Source organism: Echinops telfairi, unplaced genomic scaffold, assembly GCF_000313985.2.
Source record: "Echinops telfairi isolate 266 unplaced genomic scaffold, ASM31398v2 ScPeMD7_7424;HRSCAF=8462, whole genome shotgun sequence".
NCBI lineage: Eukaryota > Metazoa > Chordata > Mammalia > Afrosoricida > Tenrecidae > Echinops > Echinops telfairi.
This window is the reverse complement of record NW_022111324.1, coordinates 94,820,916-94,843,871: the sequence shown is the minus strand read 5'-3', so window position 1 is coordinate 94,843,871 and position 22,956 is coordinate 94,820,916. Positions and strand designations below refer to the sequence as shown.

Sequence of the window (22,956 nt, the reverse complement as noted above, 5' to 3'; positions counted from 1 at the left end):
AGTACAGTCTCAGAAACCCACAGGGGTCACTCTGGGTCACTCTGTGACGCACAGGGGGTCGCTGAGTAGTGAATAACAACTTGAATGTGACACCTTCAGGTCTAAGCCAGTGGTTATCAAACTTCACCATACAGATCAACTGGGGATCTTATTACAAATCAAACCACCCCCCAGAAATTGTGATTCCATCTTTGGGGGTTGAGTGGAAAGTCCAATTTCTAAGAAGCTTGAAAGTGATGTGGGTGTTACTGGCCCCTGGGCCCCATTAGGAGTAACGCTAACCTGATCTGCCTCTGCCTGCTCTCCCACCCGCTCCCTCAACCCAGGAAGTAGCCAGAAGTCCAGCCGGTCAGTGCTTTCTTAGAGCTCAGATTTCAGGGGGGTTGTTTCCCACCACAGACTTGATCTTTGACCTGGTTCTCCAGCTTCGAGAACTTTGCTGACTCATACCAACACCGTCCAAACTCCTTTTCCATTTCAATTTAAGGACTACAATGCATTCGATATACGCATGACACACATCACCCAAACTGTGTTGTGATGACCATCAGGCCTTCGATCAGAATTCACTGGTTTGTACCAAATAACAAGAACCAGCCTTTGGCCATAGATGTCTTACAGCTGTTGCCCATTGTCATCCATTCCACTCTACCTCCCAGTGACCCCTTTTATGGCATAAGAAACGCCCGGTCCTGTGCTGCCTTCATGAGAGTTGATATGCTTCTGTCCATTGTTGTAGCCACTGTGTATTTGGACTGTCTTCCTACCTAAGGGTCTCATCTTCCAGTGCTGTAGCAGACAATGTTGTGAATCCCAGGGTTTGCATTGGCTACTTTTTGGAGCTAGATTACCAGGCTTCTCTTCCTAGTCTGTCTGAGCGTGGGAAACTCCACTGAGGCCTGTCCTCTGTGGGTGACCCAACTGCTGTTTGAAATCTCAGCATCACAGCAACACTCAAGCCAGCACAGTACTGATGTACTGGTGGGAGGCATGCCATGCCTGCCGTGAAAAGGGTTCTGTTTCTCATTTCCTGGCCGCAGAGGGAGACCCCAGGGTACTTAGTGACTTGCCGGAGCCCCATTGCTTTCTCTGTGCCTCTAGTTTTAAGTCAGTCCTTCAGCCAGATTTTCTCCGCACAGCCTGGTGGCATCGTTGTTCAATGGGAAGAACCTGTTCCTCTCTCGGGTAATGGAGGTGGCTGTCAGCTGGGCCCAAGGCCCCTTCACAGCTCTCCGAACCCGGACTCCCACTTCTCTGACCTCTAGCTCAGATGTAGGCACTTTCTGCTTCAGTTTTTCTCCTTGATGGAGACCACACTGGGGTCTCTCCTGGTATCTGCATCTCTTCTGTTGTGCTGCGAATTCAGTTCTTCCCACCTCTGTGCCGTCAAGGTATCCATCTCATTACATTCTTCTTTTAAGCTGACTCTCGAGTTTGTATCCATTTTAGCTAGAGCCCATGATGCTGAATACTGTACATATTATTATCCCCTAAATGACGTTCTTCAATCAGTTTTAGTGAGTAAGGTAGGAGCCCACTGAGCTGCAAGTCCAGCCCTTGAATTGGCTCTCCACCCAAGCAGCCTAACAACCGCCTCCTCCCCAAATCGGCATTACTCCCGGAGGGGCGGAGTTTTACATCAGTGAAGAATGGATGAATGAAGGCAAATGAAAATGTCCTCATTTGTTGTATTGAACTTAGGTCTTACAGGCCATTTTCCATGGGGCCGCCTGCCTGGACGACGTGCTGAAAGGAATAACAAGGAAAAAGGACATCAAGTTCATAACTGCTTTCAGAAACCTGCTTTTCACCTGCATCGCTTTTCCTATATCCACAGTAAGTTACAGCGATGGGGAGGTCATCCAAGACACCTAGCTGTGTGGAGGTCACTTCTCCTGCAGAGCAAGGCTGTTCAGGAGCCCTTTATTGTTACCCAGAGCAGCTACATATCAGTGACGGCTCTGTCTTTAGATCGCTGGATGTTGCCCAGTGCTCAGAGGATCAGGCAGATCCCTGACCAACTCTATTGGAAGCTAGCTTTTGGAGCTTGGTCACAATTTGGTCCAAGACTTCTTTCTAAATGGGAAGCTTCAAGGACTGTCCTCAAATTGAAACTGAGAAAACCATGGTTCCATCAAGTGATGGGGACAATGGAACCCGCCCGGGCAGGGAGATGATTTATGTACCAGGCTTCACTGGCTACCATAGGCACCCATTATTTCTGTGAGATGTAGTGCAATGATATGACATTTTGAATGAATATGTAAACATAGACATTACACACGTATAATCTCATATTTATATATTATGCATACATATATTAACTCCAGATTTAATGAGTGTGGAGGACTCTGAGTTTATTGGTTGCCACTGTCCACATTTCTATGACTTGTCATAGGACAAACTGAGCTTGGGCACACCGTCTGCTTAGTGGGTCTAGCATAAGAAATTACTACCTTCTTCCACCTGTCGCTGTCCTGCTTCCCTCTGTACTGAGCCTTGAAACTTACAAGTGCGATGAAACTCTCCGGCCACCAGGGAAGTCACGGAAAAGAAGCAGTGAATGCTGGCATTCCAGTTGTCTTTTGCTGGGCAGTCTCTCTCACCCATCAACCTTCTAAAGGCTAAGCCTTTAACAATGGAGGCTGCCCATTTTATATATATATATATATATATATATATCCAATGGAATGTGAGCAGATAGGGAGATGAGAAGATTAGCAATCAGGGTTCTTCAATCTCTGCCCTGACTTTGGAACATAGAGAAGAGATGGTTTTGATAAGACAGCCAAGGCTCAGGAAAGGATAGAGAACCATCCAAAGTTTTGAGAAATGGAGATTCATGTCTTGGCTAACTAGTTTGGGAATTATCCTGGGAGCCTGTCACTTCTCATCCTCTCTCCCAGAGTTCTCACTTCCTGTCACCATGCCTGTATGGAAGCTGGGGGAAGCAAACATAAGACTCCAGGCATGCAGTGTGACCATCCTCAACTTCCTGGTGAAAACCCAAGAGTCCTTGGTTAAAATGAAAGGACTCAGCAGCCTATGAGTCTTGGGTGTCTACATCTGTTCTGCCTGCCATGACAACACCTGTGAGCCATGACACCTGAGAGGCAGAACTAGACTGAGCGGTCATATTTTTCTAGGTCAGGCAAGCCTTCTGCCTTTGACAGGGTGCAGTCTGACCACTTTTCTCTCTCTAGGATTATTGGACTACGTTTGAGTTTACCTTCTCTAACAGGTTTTCACCTTACATGTTTCCATTTTTGCAGGCTTTATGGTAAATATCTCTTAAGTTTCTGGCTAAGAAATTCCTAGAAAGAGTGAACATAACAATTCTAAAACAAAATATTTGTTTCATTATTCTCTCTCATACATATATATACATATATATATCTATATATATATATTTGGTATTGCAGTGGCTTAAGTGTTGAGCTACTAACCAAAGGATATTAGTTTAAACCTACCAGCTGCTACCAGGAAGAAACATGAGACTTTCTGCTCATACAAAGATTTAGAGCCTTGGAAACCCTAGGCAGAAGTTCTACTCTATCCTAGAGTGGGGAGTAGGAATCAGAATGAGTTTAATGGTTGTGGGTTTGGTGACGGTGCTTGTATATATCCCACCACCACAGAGTTGGTTCCAACTTATTGCGACCCTTTGTAGGGCTTCCTAGGCTTCAAAAATTGTTATGGGATCTGACAGTTTCATCTTTCTTTCATGGAATGGCTGTTGGGTTTGAACCATCCAGCTTATGGTTAGCAGCCCAACGCCTACCCAACAGCATCACCAGAGCTCCTTAATGTACATATAAGATATCTTTAAAAGTAGTACTTATTTTTATTTTGTTATGCATCCTTAGCAATCTCAGAATGCTCGGATTGAAAACAAACCTAATGAATCTCTGGTGCTGTTTTGTTTTCCAGTATGTCTGTGTGGCGTTCTGGGCACTCTTTCTGTACGACCGAGAGCTTATTTACCCCAAGGGCCTAGAGGAGATCATTTCAGAGTGGTTGAATCATGCAATGGTGAGTGATGAGAACATGTGGTGAACATAGAAATCCAAGTCTGTACACCAAGCGCTCCAACACACATCATTTATGTTTCCAAACTTCTCCCCAACACCCATATTCCTCACCCTTCCCTATTTCCCCACCTCATCACTATTTATCTAAAGAACACATTAATGGCACCCAATAATTGTGAGGAGGTCCCTGAGAGCAGAAGGGATGTCTAAGCAAGATTCTCTGTAAGCCTACTTCTGGAATCATTGAGGAGGTATGCAAATGCTGGGTGGTGATGGAATAACATGACAAACATGACTAATGTCACTGAATGGACACATGTGAAGATGGTTGAAATAACTAATGATTTGCTACTCATGTATGAATAAGCTTCCAAAAATTTATGGATAAAGGGAATGAAAAGATAATGTCATTTTTCCATTAGTTTTAGCAACCCCCTTATATCTGCTACAGTTAACATAAATGAATAACCGAAAGAAAACAAAAGCAAACTTTAATCAACTCAAGATTTTGCAAATGAGTTTAAGAGCCAAGCTATCCTTTCTTAATTTCCTCAACAATGCCTACAAACTCAGTAATAAAAAACATTGCTGCATCAAAATTAGACTTTTTAATATGATGTTTATTAGCAATGAATTAGCAAATAAAAAACTTTTTTTTTTTTAAGCCATGCAAACATAAAGGCAGACAACTCCTTCCTGGTCATAGGCTTGAAAGCGAAGCAAATTCAGCAGAAACACGTAATAAAATTCCAACCACTAGGTATGAAACACAAAAAGCATTAAACTTGAAAAACAGCAAAGGCAAACCTAAACCAAACACTCCAACTTCCAAAGACAATCTCACGGCTCAGAAGGTCCTTGGCTAACACTGCACAAGGGCAGCACATGGCAAAAGGAATGACGACTTCCAGATTTTCAAGGCTACCTTGCCTTTTTAAAACTTCCTTTCTGGTACATGTATTGTCGATGGGTTCATAAATAAACAGTCAACTTGTTCTGAGCACTTCAGGTTACTGGTACCTGACAGTCAGTAACAGAGACTGATATTAGCAGGGCTGGGACAATGTTGCCTAGATCTGTGATGGATGAGAAGGTCTGAGTTATGAGAGCCAAACCCCAAATCAAACCCACTGCCATTTACTCGGTTCCAACTCCCAGGCTCCCTTTGGGTTTCTGAGGCCGCGAACCCTTCCGGCCAGGAGCAGACGGCTCCCTCTCTCACCCTCCGGGTTGCTGGTGGGTTGGACTTGCTGATCGCATCACCCACGACACCATTGGAGCCACATGCACTAAGCACTTCGGAAGAAATTCCTTCTGAAAAGACAGCCACTGAAAACCCTCTGGAGTACCGTTCTAATGGGACACACACAGAGCCATCGTGAGTGGGAGCTGACTTGATGGCAACCTAGGGGCAGGAAGAAAAACAAGCAGCAAAGAAAGGTAGCAAAGGGAACTAGGCGTGTACACCTATCGTGTGACCCTTAAGGGGAACAGGGAGCTTTATGTCAACAGAGGGCATTCTAGGGGCGAGAGATTGGACACTAGCTTTAAATGCCAAGAAGAGGTGGCCATGCCAACACTTTCCGTTATTGTTGGTGCATTTGGCATTCCACCCTGAAGACCAGGGAAGAATTTTATTTAGAGTCATCACATGCAGATGGCGGACAGACGTAGTTTTCACCTTCTGTTCCCACGGCTCGGATGGTAGCAGGGCCTGCCCTGGTTAGGAAGAGCAGGCAAAGGACTGATCCCAGTGTGGAGACCCATCCATGCCATCCATACGGCAATGAATCACACATTGAATGGCTGCCAGCGCTTCCCGCTTTGAGGCAAGGCCGCTCCACCCAGCATGTGAAGTAATCAGGGGCTTATGACTAGGTCTCAATTCTATGGAGCAAATAACACAAAAAATTAGAGAGAGAGAGTGTGAAATCAGACAGGGATAGAACAGAAAGGCTCTTCAAGATCACAGACTTCTAATGGCCTAGCACTACCATTGTCTTAAAATGTACCCGTTTGCCAAGTTATAAAAGCAACTCCACCAATTTCATGTTCCCTACAGCCCCGCTGAAACAACAACAATGACCAAGAACAAAATCCCTTGTCCATTTAAATGTAAACTCACTGAGATTATTGGTGGGTTAGTACGTCCAAGTGCTGATCCAATTTATGTTGCAGGGTTACACTATATGATGCATCTTATCTCTTTGGGATCTTTCGCTTACCATCTTTCTCTTGTCAGACGGCCCCATTAGCTTCCTAAGTGCATCTCATTGTGCATCTGAGCCACCTATGAGCGGGAATGTTGCTGATCTTTTATGACCTAGCACTTTTCACTATATAAAACATGTTTCTCTACAGTCTTCGGATAGCTACTACAATCCTTACTTTCACAAAGAGAAAAAAGAAACGAACAAAAGCTCCGAGAGGCTAGGTGATTTTCCAGGGGCCACAGAGCCCATTCCAGTGTGTAATGGTTATCCACCGGCTTACTAACTAACTAACTAACTAACTAACTAACTAGTGTCTGAACTCACCAATGCTCTGTCAGAGGAAAGGCCTGGTGATCTGACCCTATAACGAGTACAGCCTAGGAAACCCGATGGGTGTTCTACTCTGTCCCACCGGCCACTGTGAGTTAGAATCCTCTCAATGGGACATGATCCATCTCCTCACTGGCACAGCTAGGATCAACATCGGCAGGAATACACTCCCTGTAGCCTTTGTGATAGTGTGTCCATAACGTGTGGTTCCATCTGGTTCTGTAAATTGCCATGTAAATAAGAGAGACATCACTTTCCTTGATTAATTGAGTAAAGTGAGAAGTCTCACCTTAAAGGAATCCCCATCTGTTTGCTCATAGCCCAAACTGATGAAAGCGAAGTGATTTGAAACAAGTGGCGTCGCTGGAGGTTACTAACATAAAGAGGCAGAACCTTGAAAGCCTTCGGTTTGGGAGCAGACACACACGCATCAGACACTCTCTCAAGGCCTTTGTGAGCCCTTCTGCAGCTTTCCTATAGCGGAGCTAGCCATCTCTTGGGAGCTCCATTTCCCACAGTGCAACCAGGTTGGATTTCCTCCAAGCAGATCTAATGGTGGCACCCAGCACTTGTGACCTTGTTAAATAGCCATATGGATTTTTTTTTATACTTGGGAAGCAGATAGATGACTAATGTGCATCATATCCACAAGCTAATTAGCAAGGCAGTCGCTGCATAGCAGCTGAAACGAAACCAAACCCACTGCCATCCAGTCAGTCGACTTTCAACTCAAAACTCCCTTACCAGGCAGTAGAACGGCTGTGCAGGTGGCCAGTCTTTGCGGAAGCAGACTGCCTCATCGCTCTCCTGGGGATCCGTTGGTAAGGTCAAAGCCCCAACATTCAGTTAGTAGCCAGATGTTTGCTTAGTCCACTGTGCCACCAGAGGTCCACGGCTGTGCAGTGGGGATCTTGAAGTATACTTGCACTTTTGCTACATGGGGGCTTCTGTGGACGGTGTCAGCCGCATCTGTGAGGGAGAACATGCCAGAATCAGAGGAAATGGGTCAGTGGTAGCAAGGAGGACTGAAAAAGAGGAAGCTTGCCTTGGGTCAGACACAAACTGCTCTTTGCTTCTGTTCATTTAATTGGAGAAATTCATGACAGTTTGCTCTCTAGGGAAGTTTTGGCATCAGCAACACCAGCATCAGGTCACCCTGATGTAGTCACCCTTAACCCCACGCCTTCTTTTGGTGTCCCAAACTGCTAACCTCTCGGATCCCAGTCCAAGGTTCTATCCTAAGCCCAAGTATTCTTAGAACTTCAACTTGTCCCTCTCCCCAGGTTCTAATCCTTACTCTCGACATTGTTCATCCTTTCTATTACATCTTCCTGGCCTGTTGTCTCAAAGAACATTCTCTAATTTTTGTGCTTTCTTTTGATTTTTTGTCACAAGAAGTATCAAAAATTTAAATATTGTCCATGTCACATTTTTAAATGTATACTTTTTTATATACATAAAATTGACCAGGTTTCACCATTATAAGTGAATGTTTCTATAACATTGGTTAAATTCTCAATATGATTGTAATTACTCCAAGCAGAGTCTGTATTGATTAAATAGTAACTCCTCATTTGCCCACCCTCCAGCCTCTCGTCACCTCTGTTGTCCTGCATGTCCCTAGGGTTTTGCCTTCTCTAGGCATCCCATCTAATTGGAATCGTTGGCTATTTATCATTTTGTGCCTGAGTTATTTCACTTGTGATGTTATTGAGGTTGATCCATGCCATGGCACATCTCCAGACTGCATCCCTCTTTATGGCTACACAATGGTCCAATCTATGGGTGTACCACATTTTGTTTGTCCGTTCATTTGCTGCTAGACACTTGGGCTATTTCTCACTGGTGGGTGTGAAAGGCTTACCTTGTGGTTAGCAGTCCAACACCTGAGCCACCAGGTATACAACCGCACGTTGGCATACAAAGATCTGTTTGAGTCTCTGCTTTCACTCTTGGGGACATACGTACACGTAGGAGCAGGAGCCTGGGGCATCGTGGGTTACGCATTGAGCTGCTAACTGCAAGGCCAGCAGTTAGAAATCACTGGCCACTCCTCGGGAGAAAGAGGAGGCTCTCTCCACCTGTAAAGAATTCCAGTTTCAGAAAGGCAGAGGTGTAGTACTACTTTGTCTTATAGCGTCAACTTGAGTTAGAATTGACTCAGTGGCAGTGAGGTTTGGGTATACCTAGAAGTGGAATTGCTAAATCATGTGACAGTTTTATGATGGACATTTTGAGGAACAGCTAAATGTCTCCACTGTGGCTAAACCATTTTTCATTTCTGCCAACAATATGTAAGGGTGCCAAGTTCGACACACTCTCTTAGTCTGGTTACCTTTACCTGAAATACTCTCCAAACCACTCACTACCATTGAGTCAATTGTGACTCATAACAACCCTACAGGACTGGGTAGAATTGCCCCCATGGTTTTCCAAGAAGGCAAATCTTTACAGGAGTAGAAAGCTTTGTCATTCTTCCATAGAGCACCTGGTGGTTTCAAACTGCTGCCCTTGTGGTGAGCAGCCAATGCATAACCACTATGCCATCAGGACTCTGGAAATACTAGTATGAATGAATATGGAAGTGGTGGCTGCCAGGTTGGTTTGTGAACACTTTCCACTTTTTAAAAGTGTCTGTCCACGACAACATAGAGGTGTTTAACAGAGCCGGGGAATTGCTGATGCAGCTGCCTGGGGAACAGTGACAGGCAGCGATCTTATCTTTGGGGACAAGTTGCCTCCAAACAGGGCCCAGCTCTATTTTCATACTGTTCCTCCTCCCTTTCCCTGGGTGATGATTTATTGCCATGCTTATGCTTGCTAGTCTAGTCTTAGCTTTGCAGCTTTTTCCCTCAGCCATTTGGGGTATTGCCCTAGATTGTATGACTAAAGCCAATCAATCAAGTCCACTGCCAATGAGTCCATTGGGATTCATAGTCGGACCCTAGAGGACAGAGTAGAACTGCCCTCTTTGGGTTTCCAAGGCTATGAAATTGTTGTAGATGTAGAAAGCTTCATCATTCTCAGATCAGCTAGTGGGTTTGAACAGCTAACTTTTAAGTTAGCAATCCAATGTGTAACTCATTGCATAACCCTCTGATCAGCAGGCCTCTTTCGTTTTATTACTAGCATTTGTCACACTAAGAAATACAGTTCTCCTCTTGGATACGGTGGTTCCCAAGCCATCATGAATCGTCCCAAGTGATTGGACTCCTCCTCGCTCCACCTATTAGTTTATGGGAAAATAATCATTGTGGTAGGACCGTTCATTTTGAGTTGTCATCTCTTATGCATAATCCCCTCCCATTGTTATGTATTCAGGTCAAATAGTCACACCCATGCTGGTGAGACAGATGCATCAACCACAGACACGCTGCCTTGGCTGGCAACCTTAGAGCTGCCTTTTGCACCTGATTGTGTTCATTAAAGTAGACCAACTTGACTATCATATTGCTAAGCAGTTCTCTGGTTTTCGTGAAAGAAAGGAAAGAAAAGGATTCCATCAGGAAAACATTCCCTCTTCTGGTCTTATCGAAGATTACTAATGATAGAGCCAGACAGATGTAAATAGCATTAGAGAGACTCCTAAGTAACTGAGGAACCCAGCAGATTCTGACCTAAGGGACCCCTGGAGTTTGGGTCTCAGGGAATCAATCTAAATTGTAAGATTTTCCTTGAAGGAGAGATGAAGAGACCTGGATCAAAGATCCTTCTCAGAGCCTCCTTCACAAGCCCTGCTGAAAATACACATGATCGCTGATCATGTATAGGTAAATACTCTACAATCCATTAGGGATTGCAGAAATAAAAGTTATTCTGTTAAACTCAAGAATTCGCAGTCAGGACCCATCACTTTAATGTCAAGCTATATGATCACAGTTTTAGAACTAAAGAATTCTTCCTTTATATATCGACAGGGAAATTCAAAACAATCTGCTATTGAGAGATCAGCCTCACCTTGGCTCTTCAACTTGGAGACGTGCAACTAATTACTTATTTCATATGATGTCATTTATTCACTTAAAACGTAATGATTACGCACTAAGTGCTTAATAAAGGGACTCTGGTGATGCTGTACTTAGGGGTTAGACTCGTAACTGCAAGGTTGGCGACTCGAATCCATTAGCACCTCCATGGGAAGATGAGAATATCTACTCCATTAAAGATTTGTAGCCACAGAAGCCCCATGTATGGTCACTGTGAGTTGGAACAGACTCAATGGCAGTGTGTTTGATTTTGATTTGGGAGACATAAGTAAGAGGGGCATTGGTGGTTCAGTGGTAGAATGCTTGCCTTCCATGCAGCAGACCTGAGTTCAATTCCCAGCCAATGTGCTGCATGTGCAGCTACCACTTGTCTGTCAGTAAAGGTTTGCATGCTTTTATGATGCTAGATTTGTTTTTTTTAATTATTTATAAATAATTATATACTCTACATTGGATTTTAGACCCAAAATTTTTTCCTGGTCTAAAATCCAATCTAGAAGTTTTTAAATCAGTTTATTGGGGGCTCTTACAGCTCTTGTTACAACCCACAAATCAATTGTCCAACATATTCATGCATATATTCCATCATTCTTTTCTAGACATTTATTTTCCATTGAGCCCTTGAGATCAGCTCTTCTTTTTTCCCTCCCTCCCCCACCCCACCCCAACCCTCGTGGCCCCCTGATAGATTGTAGATTGTTAATTATTTTCAAGTCTCACTCTGACCACCATCTCCCTTCCTCTCTGGTTTCTGTTGTTCTTCCCCCTGGCTGGGTGTGTGTGTGGTTATGTGCCATTCATTATGATTGGTACCCCCCTCCCTCCCCACCTCTGCGCCCCTTCCCTTTCCCCTTTTATTATCACCATTCCCGTTCCTGTCCCTGGGTTCCATGTGGTGTGAGTTTTATCTCTTGCCTTTACCTATGTACATACTCCCATCTAGTCTAGATTGGGAGGTAGCACTGAGGTCATGATAGCAGGGGGTGGGGAGGCCTCCGGGAGCAGATGTATATTGTGTGACCCATTAGTGCTCTACTGCTCCCTGATTGACTCACCCCCTCCCTGTGACCCCTCAGTGAGGGGATGCGCCATTGTCCATAGATGGGCTTTGGGTCTCTGCTCCAACCCCCCTCCATTCACACGGTTGCATTTTTGTTTGTTTACTGTCTGTTGTGAATCTTCTCATGCCCATTGCCAAGTCTCGATGACACCTCAGGATCCCACCGGCTGGTGTGCTTCTTCCATGTGAGTTTGTTGCTTCACTGTTGGATGGCTGCTTGTTTAACTTCAAGCCTTTAAGACCCCGGACACTGTATCTTTTAATAGCCGGGCACCATCCTCTGTCTTCACCACATCTGCTTATGCACCCATTTTTCTTCAGCGATCGTGTAGGCGGGGCAGGGGTGAACATCACAGAATGCCAGTTTGTTAGAACAAAGTGTTCTTGTATTGAGGGAAAGTATGAGCCAAGGCCCAAGGCCAGTCTTCAGGTTCAGTGTATTGCCTTATAAATATATGTGCATAGGCCAATACCACTCTTGTTATGGATTAATGTATTTGCATAAGTGCACACCTCTGTTAATCTCCCTATTATGCCTTTGCTTCCTAGAGCTTGCCTCTGTTTCCTTTTGCCTCCTCCTGCCCCGCCATCACTATCCCCCTTTTTCTACCTCTTAGTGCATCCTCTCCATAGCTTGGTGTTGCTCTAATACTCACAGGATCTCTACCCTCTCCTAGATGCTGGTTCCAGTTCCCTAGTTGTTCTCCTGTCCATGATGCCTCCTGCTCACCACACCCTTCTCCCCACCTCCTTCTTCCCCCTCTACCTTCTGGGGCCATTGCCCCATTGCCTTCTCCCCAGGCTTCCCTCCCATGTTCAAACTATATAATTAGGCAAACCATCCACGTCCTAATCCAAACAATTAGAATACATATGGTTGAATAAAGAAAAGGAAAGAGAAAAAGATGAGAGAAAAGAAATAAAGAAAAAAACCTACATAGGTCCAGGTCTGTTTGCTGGTCTCCATGAGACCCTGCCTGCTGGTCCTGAGGGAGATCTGGGGGCTGCCCCTCCTTGCCCGAAGTCCATTCTTAGGGATCCTCAGGGACTCTGTGGCTCGGCTTTACTCCAATTGCTGATCTGTTATTCCCCATTCCCACACTGTCTCCCCACTGTGTGTCCACATTATTGTCCCCTGTCTCTGTATGCTCCAGTAAGGGGACAACATGGCTTGAGCTGTTGGTGTCCCACAGTCCTCTCTGTGCCCCAGCAGCTCCGTGCAGGGACTTCATCCTCTGGGCTTGGTGTGCCCATATGGAGTCGAGGCAGACTGGCCCTTTCTCTTTTTCCTTCTTGGTTTGCTTCCGTCTGGGTGTGGTAGGTCAGTTCCTTTCCCCACCAGAAGGTCTAGTGTCCTTCTCTGTGGCACACACTTCCAGAGTGAGGTCAGGCTGGTTCTGGTTGGGGCCAGCCCTGTAGTCCAGTCTTCTCATGGATTCCTACATGTGTTACATTGCCCTCCTGGTTTGGCGGGTCATGGTGGGGTCTGTATGCACACTCCAATTCTGTGAAGACACAACCAATACTCTCTCCCTGGGTGGGTTAGTGCCCTGCTCCCCCCATATCATCATCTCAGTTTCTCCCTACACCCATTCTCCCTCCTCCTTCCCCCTTTCCCCTTCTTTATGTTGGCTCAAATGTACCTCCCTGAGTTTGGTCTGACCTCCCCCCAGTTGGGTGGAGGTGCCTTTTCTTCTATTCCTGCTGTGCTGATTGTACTTACCTCGGGGCACTCATGTTATACTTGACCTTTTGAGATTAGTTTACCTCACTTTAACATAATTCCTTCCAACTCTTCCCATGAAATGACATGTTTCCTGCCATCATTCATGCTTTTCAGTGCTTTATAGTATTCTACTGTGTGTATGTACCAGAATTTACTAATCCACTCATCTGTCAATGGAAATTTAGATTGTTTCCAGCTCTTTGTGATTGTGAATTTGCACCGCAATAAACATTGGAGCGCAGATGACTGGTCATATTTTATTTATTACCTTCTCTGGCTATATGCCCAGCAGAGGGATGACTGGGTCATAAGTTAGATCAATTTCTGTTTTAAGTCTAGCCAGATTGCTTTCCACAGTGGCTGTACATATCTACACGACCACCAGCAGTGGAGGAGAGTTCCTATTTAATTACATCCCCTCCAACATTTGTTGCTCTCTGATTTTCTGATTCAGATTAACCTCAGAGATGTTAGATGGTATCTCATGGCTGTTTTAATTTGCATTTCTCTTACAGCTAATAAATAGGAACAATTTCTCATGTGTTTGTTGGCCATACGGGTCTCCTCCCTAGTGAAAATTCCTTTCAGTTCTTTTGCCCACTTCCTTAGGGGATTAACTGTTTTCCTCTTTTTGCAGTCCATGAGGGTGTTATAGATTTTAGTAATGAGCCCTTTGTCTGATGTGTCATTGCTAAAAATCCTCTCCCAGTCTGTGGGTTGCCTTGTTACCCTCTTGGTGAAGTCTTTCGAAGCGCACAGGTGTTTTATTCTTATTAAATCCCATTTGTCAATTTCCAGTTCACCTATGTGTGTAACCTTCCCTATTGCAGTGAGCCTATGAATTCCCTGGGCCAATGATCTTAGGTTTGTCCCGATTCCTTCCTTGAGGTCCTGATGGTTTGGGGTTTTACTTCTAGGTCTCTGATCCACCTTGAGTTTGTTCTTGTGCATGGGGTGAGGTAAACATCTTGTTTCATTTTTCTACATGTGGATATCCATTGTTTCCAGCACCACTTGTTAAAAAGGGCATCTGCTTCCCACTTGATGTTTTGGGGAACCTTATCGAGGATCTGTTGTCTATGTGCTGATGGTTTTACTTCTGGGATTTCTATTCGTTTCCACTGGTCTGAGTTTTGGTCATTGTGCCAGTACCACGCTGTTTTGACCACTGTGGCTGTATAGTAGGTATTAAAATCAGGTAACGTGAGTCCTCCAACTTTGTCCTTCTAGAGTAGTTCTCTGCTACTTCTGGGCTTCTTCCCTCTCCATATGAAATTGGTGGTCAGTTTTCCCAATTATTTGAAGAAGGTTGTTGGTATTTGAATCAGAATAGTGTTAAACTTATAAAATGTTTTGAGTAAGATTGACATCTTTACTATGTGAAGCCTTCCAATCCATGAGCATGGGATGTTCTTCCATTTGTGGAGGTCGCTTTTGATTTCCTGTAGTAGGGTCTTGTAGTTTTCCTTGTATAGGTCTTTAGTTTTGTTTTTGTTTTTTAATATATTCCTAGGTTTTTCAGTTTGTTCTTGGCTACTGTGAAGATACTGCCTTCTTGATATCCTCTTCCATGGTCCTGTCCATTATGTCTAGCAAATCTATCAACTTCTGTTTGTTGATCTTGTATCCTGCCACTCTTCCATATTCCTCTATTGTAAGTACTCCTATTGTGGAGCTTTTGGGGTTTTCAATGTACAGGATCATGTCATCTGCAAATAGCGATAGGTTCACTTCCTCCTCTCCCATTTGGATACTTTTAATGTCTTTCCACTGTCTTATGTTTTTAACTAGAACCTCCAGTACAATATTGAATAGAAGTGGGGACAAGGGGCATCCTTGTCTTGTACCCTTTTCCAGTGGGATTGTTTTTCTTTTCTCCATTGACTATGATGTTGGCTGTTGGCTTTTCATAGATAGCTTGTATTAACTGGAAGAATTTTTCTTCCATTCCGATCTTCATGAGTGTCTGAATTAGGAATAGGTGTTGGATGTTGTTAAATGCCTTTTCTGCATCTATGGATGTTATCATATGGTTCTTAAACGTTTTCTTATTGATATATAATATTGATTTTTCGGATTTTAACCATCCCTGCATCTCTGAATCCTACCTGGTTGTGGTGGATGATATGTTTTATATACTTTTGTATTCTATTGGCCAAAATTTTGTTAAGGATTTTTGCATCTATGTTCATTAGAGATATCGGTCTGTAGTTCTCTATACCTGTGGGGCCTTTGCCCTATTTAGGTATCAAAGTTATGCTGGCTTCATAGAAAGAGTTTAGGAGTTGCCATACTTTTCTATGCTCTTGAATACCTTGTGGAGGATCGGTGGCAACTCTTCCTTGAATGCTTGATAGAATTCTGCTGTGAAGTGCAGACATTTTTGTTGGTAGCTTCATGATAAGCCTCTCTATTTCTTATTTTGCTATGGGTTTGTTGAGGTTCTTGACTTCTGTCTGAGATAATCTAGGGAGGGACTGTTTTTCCAAGTACTTATCCATTTCTTCCACATTTCTGAATTCATTGGAATACAGTCCTTCACAGTACTTTGTGATTATCCTTTTAATCTCATTGGGGTCTGTTGTAATTACCACTGTCTCATTCCTCATCCTGGGTATTGATGTTTGCTCCTTCCTTTCCTTGGTTAGCTTCACCAGTGGTCTGTCAATTCTGTTGATCGTTTCATAGAACCAGCTTTTTGCTGCATTTATCGTTTGCATCGTTCTTTTGTCTTCCCACTGGTTTAACTCTGCCCTGATTTTTATTATTTCTTTTCTTTTGCTATTAGAAGGGTTGTTCTGTTGACTCTGTTCTAGTTGTTGGAAGTTTTGTGATAACGTATCAGTCATAAACCTCTCTTCTTTTTTCATATATCCATTTATTGATATCAAGCTACCTCTGATAACTGCCTTCACAGTATGCCATAAGTTTTGATACGTTGCATTCTCATTCTCATTAGTTTCTAGAAACTTCCTAATATCCTCTATAATCTGGGTCTGTACTCATTCATGTCCCAGGAGATCGTTGTTCATCCTCCAATTGATTGCCCTTGCTATTCTGGTCGTCATTTTATTAATCTCCAGATTTATTGTATGGTGATCTGAGAAAGACATCTGAATAATCTCTATGTGTCTGAATTTGCTTAGGGTTGACTTGTGTCCCAACATGTGGTTTATTCTTGAAAATGAGCCATGTGGACCTGAGAAGAATGTGAATTTTTTTCCCGTTGGGGTGGAAAACTCTATAAATGTCTATCAGACCCAGTTGCCTAATTGCATTGTTTTGCTCTATAGCCTCTTTGCTGAGCTTCTTTCCCAGTGATCTTTCTCTGATAGCGGAGTATTAAAGTCACCTACTATGATTGTTGAAGCCATGATTTCTTTTTTCATCTTTTCAATAGTTTAACAAAAATCCACTGCTCCATTGTTGGGTGAGTAAATATTCAATATGGTAACTGGTTCCTGGTTTACTGATCCTTTGAGCATTGTATAGTGCCCCTCCTTGTCTCTTTTTATGGTTTGAACCTTGAAGTCCATTTTGTCGGAGATTAGGATTGCCACCTCTGCTTTTTTTCAACGTTGCCATTTGCCTGGTATACTTTCCGCCAGCCTTTTATTCTTAGTTTATTTCTGTCTATGCACTTAAAATGTGTCTCTTGCAGGCAACAGATTGTTAGGTTGTTTTCTGAGCCAATCCTCCAGCCTTTTTCTTTTAATGTATGAATTGAGGTCATTGAAATTCAGAGTTATTATTACAACTGTGGATTCATTGCTGTCATATCATATCTTGCGTTTTGGGTGATTTCCTATATTCTTTCATATCAGTGTGCTGTGTTTGTGTGTGGGGCTTCTTTCTTGTCTTCTTTTCTGGATATGTTTCAATGGAGCTCCCAGACTAAGATGATTAGAATAATGACTTATCAATTACTTCCAACAACCAGACAATGAAAAGCCCAAGGATAACAAGGGTCTGATCTGCAGCCCACCATGGGAAAGGTATAAAACCGGGCAGCACTCTGTTGCTCTGTTTTACATGAGGTCACCATGAGATGGGACCAACTGGATGGTAGCTAACAACAGCAATATGTGTAATACTGTGATCAATACTTGGCAAGCCTTTTGACTGCTAGCACCCGGAAATCTTACTGAGGCTTGTATATACACAAAATTGAATCCTACAATAACAGTTAAATACTAACTCAAGATGATGGCATAGGTATGTGAGTATTGCCAACTGAATGACATAGTAAGTGGGGCTCTAATGCTCTGTGTGTCCTAGCTGGGGTGTGATTGATTCATGAGGCCTAGCTAGGCAACCTGGAATACCGTTGAGCCCTTTCCTTGGGATGCTGGTGAATCAAGACACCAAGGGAGTAAAAGTCTAATCTTTTTAGTTACTTCCTCAGCAAGACGTGGTCAATGGCTAGAATTCAGAATAAATATCAAAATTTCTCTCTCACTCAAAATCGTTTTGTCATGGGAACTTAATAGGCTTGCTGAGTAGGGGTAGGCAAGTTCTGATGAACAGCAACAGGTCAACTGTGGATTGGTCAACACCAAAGACCACCCTGCTCTCTAATCACTTACTGACTGCCTATACTTACCCAGACCACCCAAGGGCAAAAGAGACCCACAGTCTAAGGAAGCAAATAATATGTGTTTATAATAAGTGGTTTTCCAGTTTTAGGGAATAAACCCCTTTGAGTCTTTGATGGTTGCTTGCAAGGTTTGATGACCTCAGGCACTGTGTAACGAACTGGAAGGCAAAACAGAAGCACTGGGTCCATTAACTGGGAGGTCCGTGGAACTATTACTCTAAGCTTGAAACCAAGTAACCAAATCTCCTCAGTTGGGTTTTTATTCTGTAGGCAGAAAAGAATAATGGAAAGTTTTTGAACTTTCCAGAGTGCTAATTGTCATTAGATGGCCAAAGATGGGAGTGGGGGAGACTCAAGAGGAAATGGCTATGGGAATGCATGGGTTGAAATTTAGAGAATCAATTACATGACTAGCTAGAAACGTATAACAGACGTTTTCCCTGAATTACAGACTCTATATTTCTATTTCAAGGGGTTGCTGAAAAGAGAGTTGTATTGTATTGGGCAAATCTGTTACAAAAGAACTGTTTAAAGTATTAAAGAGCATAGGTATCACTTGAGGACTAAAGTGTTATTTTCACTTTAGTATTTTCAATTGCCTCATATGTAAGTGAAAGCTAGAAAATAAATATGAAAGACTAGAAAAATTGATGCATTTGAACTACAATATTGGGGAAGAATATTAACTATACCAATGGCTTCCAGAAGCTCAAGCAAATCTATGTTGGAAGAAGCACAGCCAGGATGTTCCTTATAAGCTCAAATGACAAGTCTTTGTCTAAAGTACTTTGGACATGTTCTTAGAAGGGGCCAGTCCCTGAAGAAGAACATTCTGCTTAGTAAAGAAGACAGTCAGTGAAAAAGAGTAAGACCCTCAAAGAGAGTGAAGCTGTGGCTGCAACAAGTAGCTTAAGCATTGTCACAAATATGAGCACGTTGCAGGACTGGGCAGAGTTTCATTCTGCTGTACACTGGAGAGAAAAACAGTACATTGTTCTTAACCTCAATTGAATTCTACCTTCTGGGCAAATGCAAACGAGTGTAAACATCTATTTCCAACACATATTTAGCCTACCTATTTTGTTTCTGCTTGGGAATGAAGTTATTGTTTTCTTGTTGTTAATCTTCTGTTGATAGTGCTTTCAGCCAAGATTTGTTGATAGCAACTCCTCAAGAACCTGTATTCATCTTGTCTCCTGAAGACAAAAACATGGACCTGTATCATAGAACTAAATGTACCAATCCTCTATAAACAGACTGCCTTGCAGAAGAGAAAAATGAAGTTCAAGTAGGTATTCAACTTGCCCTAGATCACAGACCTGGTTAATGGCAGAGTGAGAAGTAGAACTTGAGCCCACGCCATTAAACTTGTGTTTCCTCAATTCTTCATATACTTAGTACATCTTTTACTCAAGGCAAGCCCAGTCCTATAGCAAGAAAAAAGAAAACAAATTTAATTCCTCCATAATCTTTATTTGAACACATATTCTGTGACTACTCTCTGCTTAGTTTCCTTTTGTTTCTTAACTCAATTTTAATTATATTCTTACTTTGAGATAATTGTAGATTCACATGCAGTTGTAAGAAATATATAGAGAGATCCTAAATAGACTTTACCAAGTTTTCTTCAAAATCTCTTCACTCGTTGTGAATGCAATTCCCCTCACAGAAAGTGTGAAATGCCTTTAAATTTGAAGTCACAACCTCAAAAGTAACAAGTTTATATCAATCTGCTTACTACTACATTCTATAATCTGCTCTGGTGATACTCTGGTCAACTGTTGCTGTTGCTACTGCTATTAATTATAGGTGTCATCAAGTTGGTTCAAACTCATGGTGACCTTACATAGAACAGAAAAACACTGCCCCTTCCTATGCCATCCTCGCAATTGTTATATTGGAGCCCCTTGGTACAGCAACTGTGTCAATCTATACTCAAGAGCCTTTCTTTTTTTTCCCTTGAGTTTCTACTTATCCAAGCATGCTGTTCTTCTCCAGGGACTGGTCTCTCCTGGGAGCATGTCCAGTGTACATGAGATGAAATCTCATCATCCTCACTTCCCAGGGATTCCTTGGCTGTACTTCCTCCAAGACAGATCTGTTTGTTCTTCTGGAGTTCCATAATACTTTCAATATTCTGTTTGTTTGTTTGTTTGTTTGTTTAAAGAATTTTATTGGGGCGCTCTTACAAATCTGATAATAATCCATTATTCAATTGTATTTAGCGTACTTGTACATATGTTGCCATCAACATGTCCAAAACATTTTCTTTCTACTTGAGACCTTGGTATCAGCTCCTCTTTTTGCCCCTCCTGCCCTCTTGAATCCTTGATCAATTATTATTGTTATTATTGTGTGTCTTACACTGTCCATTGTCTCCTTTCACCAACATTTCTGTTATTTGTTCCTCTGTGGGTGTGGGCTATATATCCAACCTTGATGGGTTACTCTTTTTTCCCCTTTCCCACCCCCACCCCAACCATCTCCCTATCCACATATCGCTAATCCTACTACTGTTCCTGAGGGTCTTATATGTCCCAAATTCAATGTGTCGGAAGCTCTTATCTGTGTGTACTCTAGTCTAGCTGGATTTGTAAGGTAGAACTGGGTCATGGTCGTGGGGAGGAGGAAGTAGAAGAATGATGTGTGTTTTGTTGGTGCTATACTGTATCCTGGTTGAATTGTCCCTTCCTTGTAACCCTTTTGTGGGGGAATGTCCAATTTCTACAGATGGGCTTTGGGTCTCCACTCCAACCCCCTTCTTTCACGTCAATATAATTGTTTGTTTTGGATCTTTTGATACCTGATACCTGATTCCATTGACACCTCACGATCACGCAGGCTGGTGTGCTTCTACCATTTGGGCTTATTTGCTTCCCTGCTAGATGATTGCCTGTTTAACTTCACCACTTTTAAGACCCCCAGACACTATCTTTTGATAGCTGGTACCATCCACTTTCTCCGCCACATTTGCTTATGCAATTTTGTCTTCAGCAATAGTGTCGGGAAGGTGAGAACAAAGTGCTCTTGTGTTTAGGGAAGCCTTGAGTGGAAGCCCAAAGTCTATCTGCTATCTTAATGCTTAACATATAAATATATGTACATTGGCCTCAATCCCTCTCATTATAAATTAATATATTTACATATATACATGCCTATAGCTATACCTCTATAATTAGCTTTCAAGATTCTTCACCAGCACCTGAATTCAAATGCATCAATTCATTTGTGGTCTTCTTTATTCGACTAGGTTCACATTAAAAGGAGAAAAAGTGGGGGAAAGACAAAAAATAGCTGCCATCAAGTCTACTCAAAGTCATGGCAACCGTTATGTGTCAGAGTAGAACTGTTCTCTATGGGACTTTCAGTGGCTGGTGTTTCAGAAGTTGATCTCCGGGTCTTTCTTTAAGAGTCAAGTGTGTCAGCCATTTCCACTACCGAGGGATTTTACATTACAAAGAGAAACATTAGTGACCTCCGATAGCCAGACAGTGGTATTGGGGAGTAGCTTCCGTGGCTGTAGGAAATGTGAAGATACAGTTATGAAGCCCATGAACAAATGATAAAATGATGTACTGTGGAAAGATCCAGGTTCAGAGCATGGCTGAACTGCATAAAATCAATTGCCACACCTTCATGTTTACTTTGAGATCATTCATTATTAATGGCTACCAGTTATTTTTGAATATCTTATGACTTTAGAACAATTGTTAGCTATCCCTTTATTTACTCCATTCATGCCCTAACCCAAAAGCTAAAACCAAACTTATTGCCATCAAGACCTTAAACCAAAGTCCTCCACTTTGACCTCGGTAACACTGAGAAGTAAAATGATAGCCTAAAGTTCAACGGTGAAATCCAAAGCTCAACTGGGGATTAAGAAGAGTTACCTGAATAAAGACCAGAAAGTCAGCTTGCTAAGACCTCAGGAAATCTTAAAGGTAGATAAAGATTATGATAAGAACAGCCAAAGGATTACTAGTCTACATAAGGTTTTTATAACTAGAACCAAGTAATCACTGCACCTGCTTCTTCATCTCTCAAAAGCAGGAACCCAAGTGGGAGGAGTGGGGGAGAGGAGGAACTACGCTTTTAAAACAATTTTAAATCCCAATCCTGAGAATTTCCACTACCTGCTGAAGGAGTAGCTGGCTTTTAAAATTCATTTATCTCGTGATTTTCTATTTTTCAATGGGCTACTCTTTAAACAGAAGAATACCAAATATGAAATATCTTCCAATTTCCAAGTCAAGGTCAATGATATTTAGTAATCCAAAATGTATAGGTGTCTTCTAAGAAGTTACTAAGAATTTAGATAACTGAAATCATTTGGTGACCTTGAAGGTTTGTTAGAACCTTCTCCCACCACCCCTTCCACCCCGCCACCAAACACACACACACATACACACACACACACACACATACACACACACGGCACAATACTTACTAACGTAACAACCAACAGGAAGCTTGATTTTACTCTGTAAATTAACCAAGATTGAGAAACTCATAAGAGATTCCATTTATTCTTTTTTAAAAATATCATTTTATTGGGGGCTTGTACAACTCTCATCACATCTCATACATCAGTTGAATCAGGCATGTTTTTACATATGTTGCCTTCATTCTTTTCTAGATATTTACTTTCTATTGAGCCCTTGATATCAGCTCTTCTCCCCCTACTCCCCGCCCCCACCCTCATAACCCCCTGATAGATTATACATCAGTATTATTTTCATCTCTGACACCAACTGTTATCTCCCTTCCCCCATGTTTTCTGTTGTTCTTCCCCCTGTAGAGGGGTGTATGATTATGCATCGATCATTGTGATCGATTTCTCCTCTCTCCCTTCCTCTCCCCCCTTCCCCCTACCCTTCTGGTATCACTATTCCCACTCATGTTCCTGGATTCTGTGTGTCATGAGCTCCCATCCCTCTCTATACCTGTGTACAAGTTCCAGTCTAGTCTGAATTGAGAAGCAGCACTGGAGTCATTGTAGTGGGGGTGGGGTGG

General features: G+C 42.7%; 1 protein-coding gene and 1 non-coding gene across 3 annotated transcripts in view; both read left to right on the top strand.

Moving 5' to 3' along the window:
- The window catches only part of LOC123522554 (androgen dependent TFPI regulating protein), a 101,778-nt gene that overhangs the window by 13,695 nt on the left and 65,127 nt on the right, over positions 1 to 22,956 (top strand). For both annotated transcript variants that reach the window (XM_045297834.1, XM_045297833.1), the window contains exons 2-3: positions 1,702 to 1,836; positions 3,931 to 4,032. In XM_045297834.1, the coding sequence (XP_045153769.1) occupies positions 1,702 to 1,836; positions 3,931 to 4,032 (237 nt within the window). The remainder of the gene's footprint in view (positions 1 to 1,701; positions 1,837 to 3,930; positions 4,033 to 22,956) is intronic.
- Positions 10,838 to 10,908, top strand: TRNAG-UCC. Its single transcript has one exon. It is a non-coding gene; the product is annotated as a tRNA-Gly (tRNA).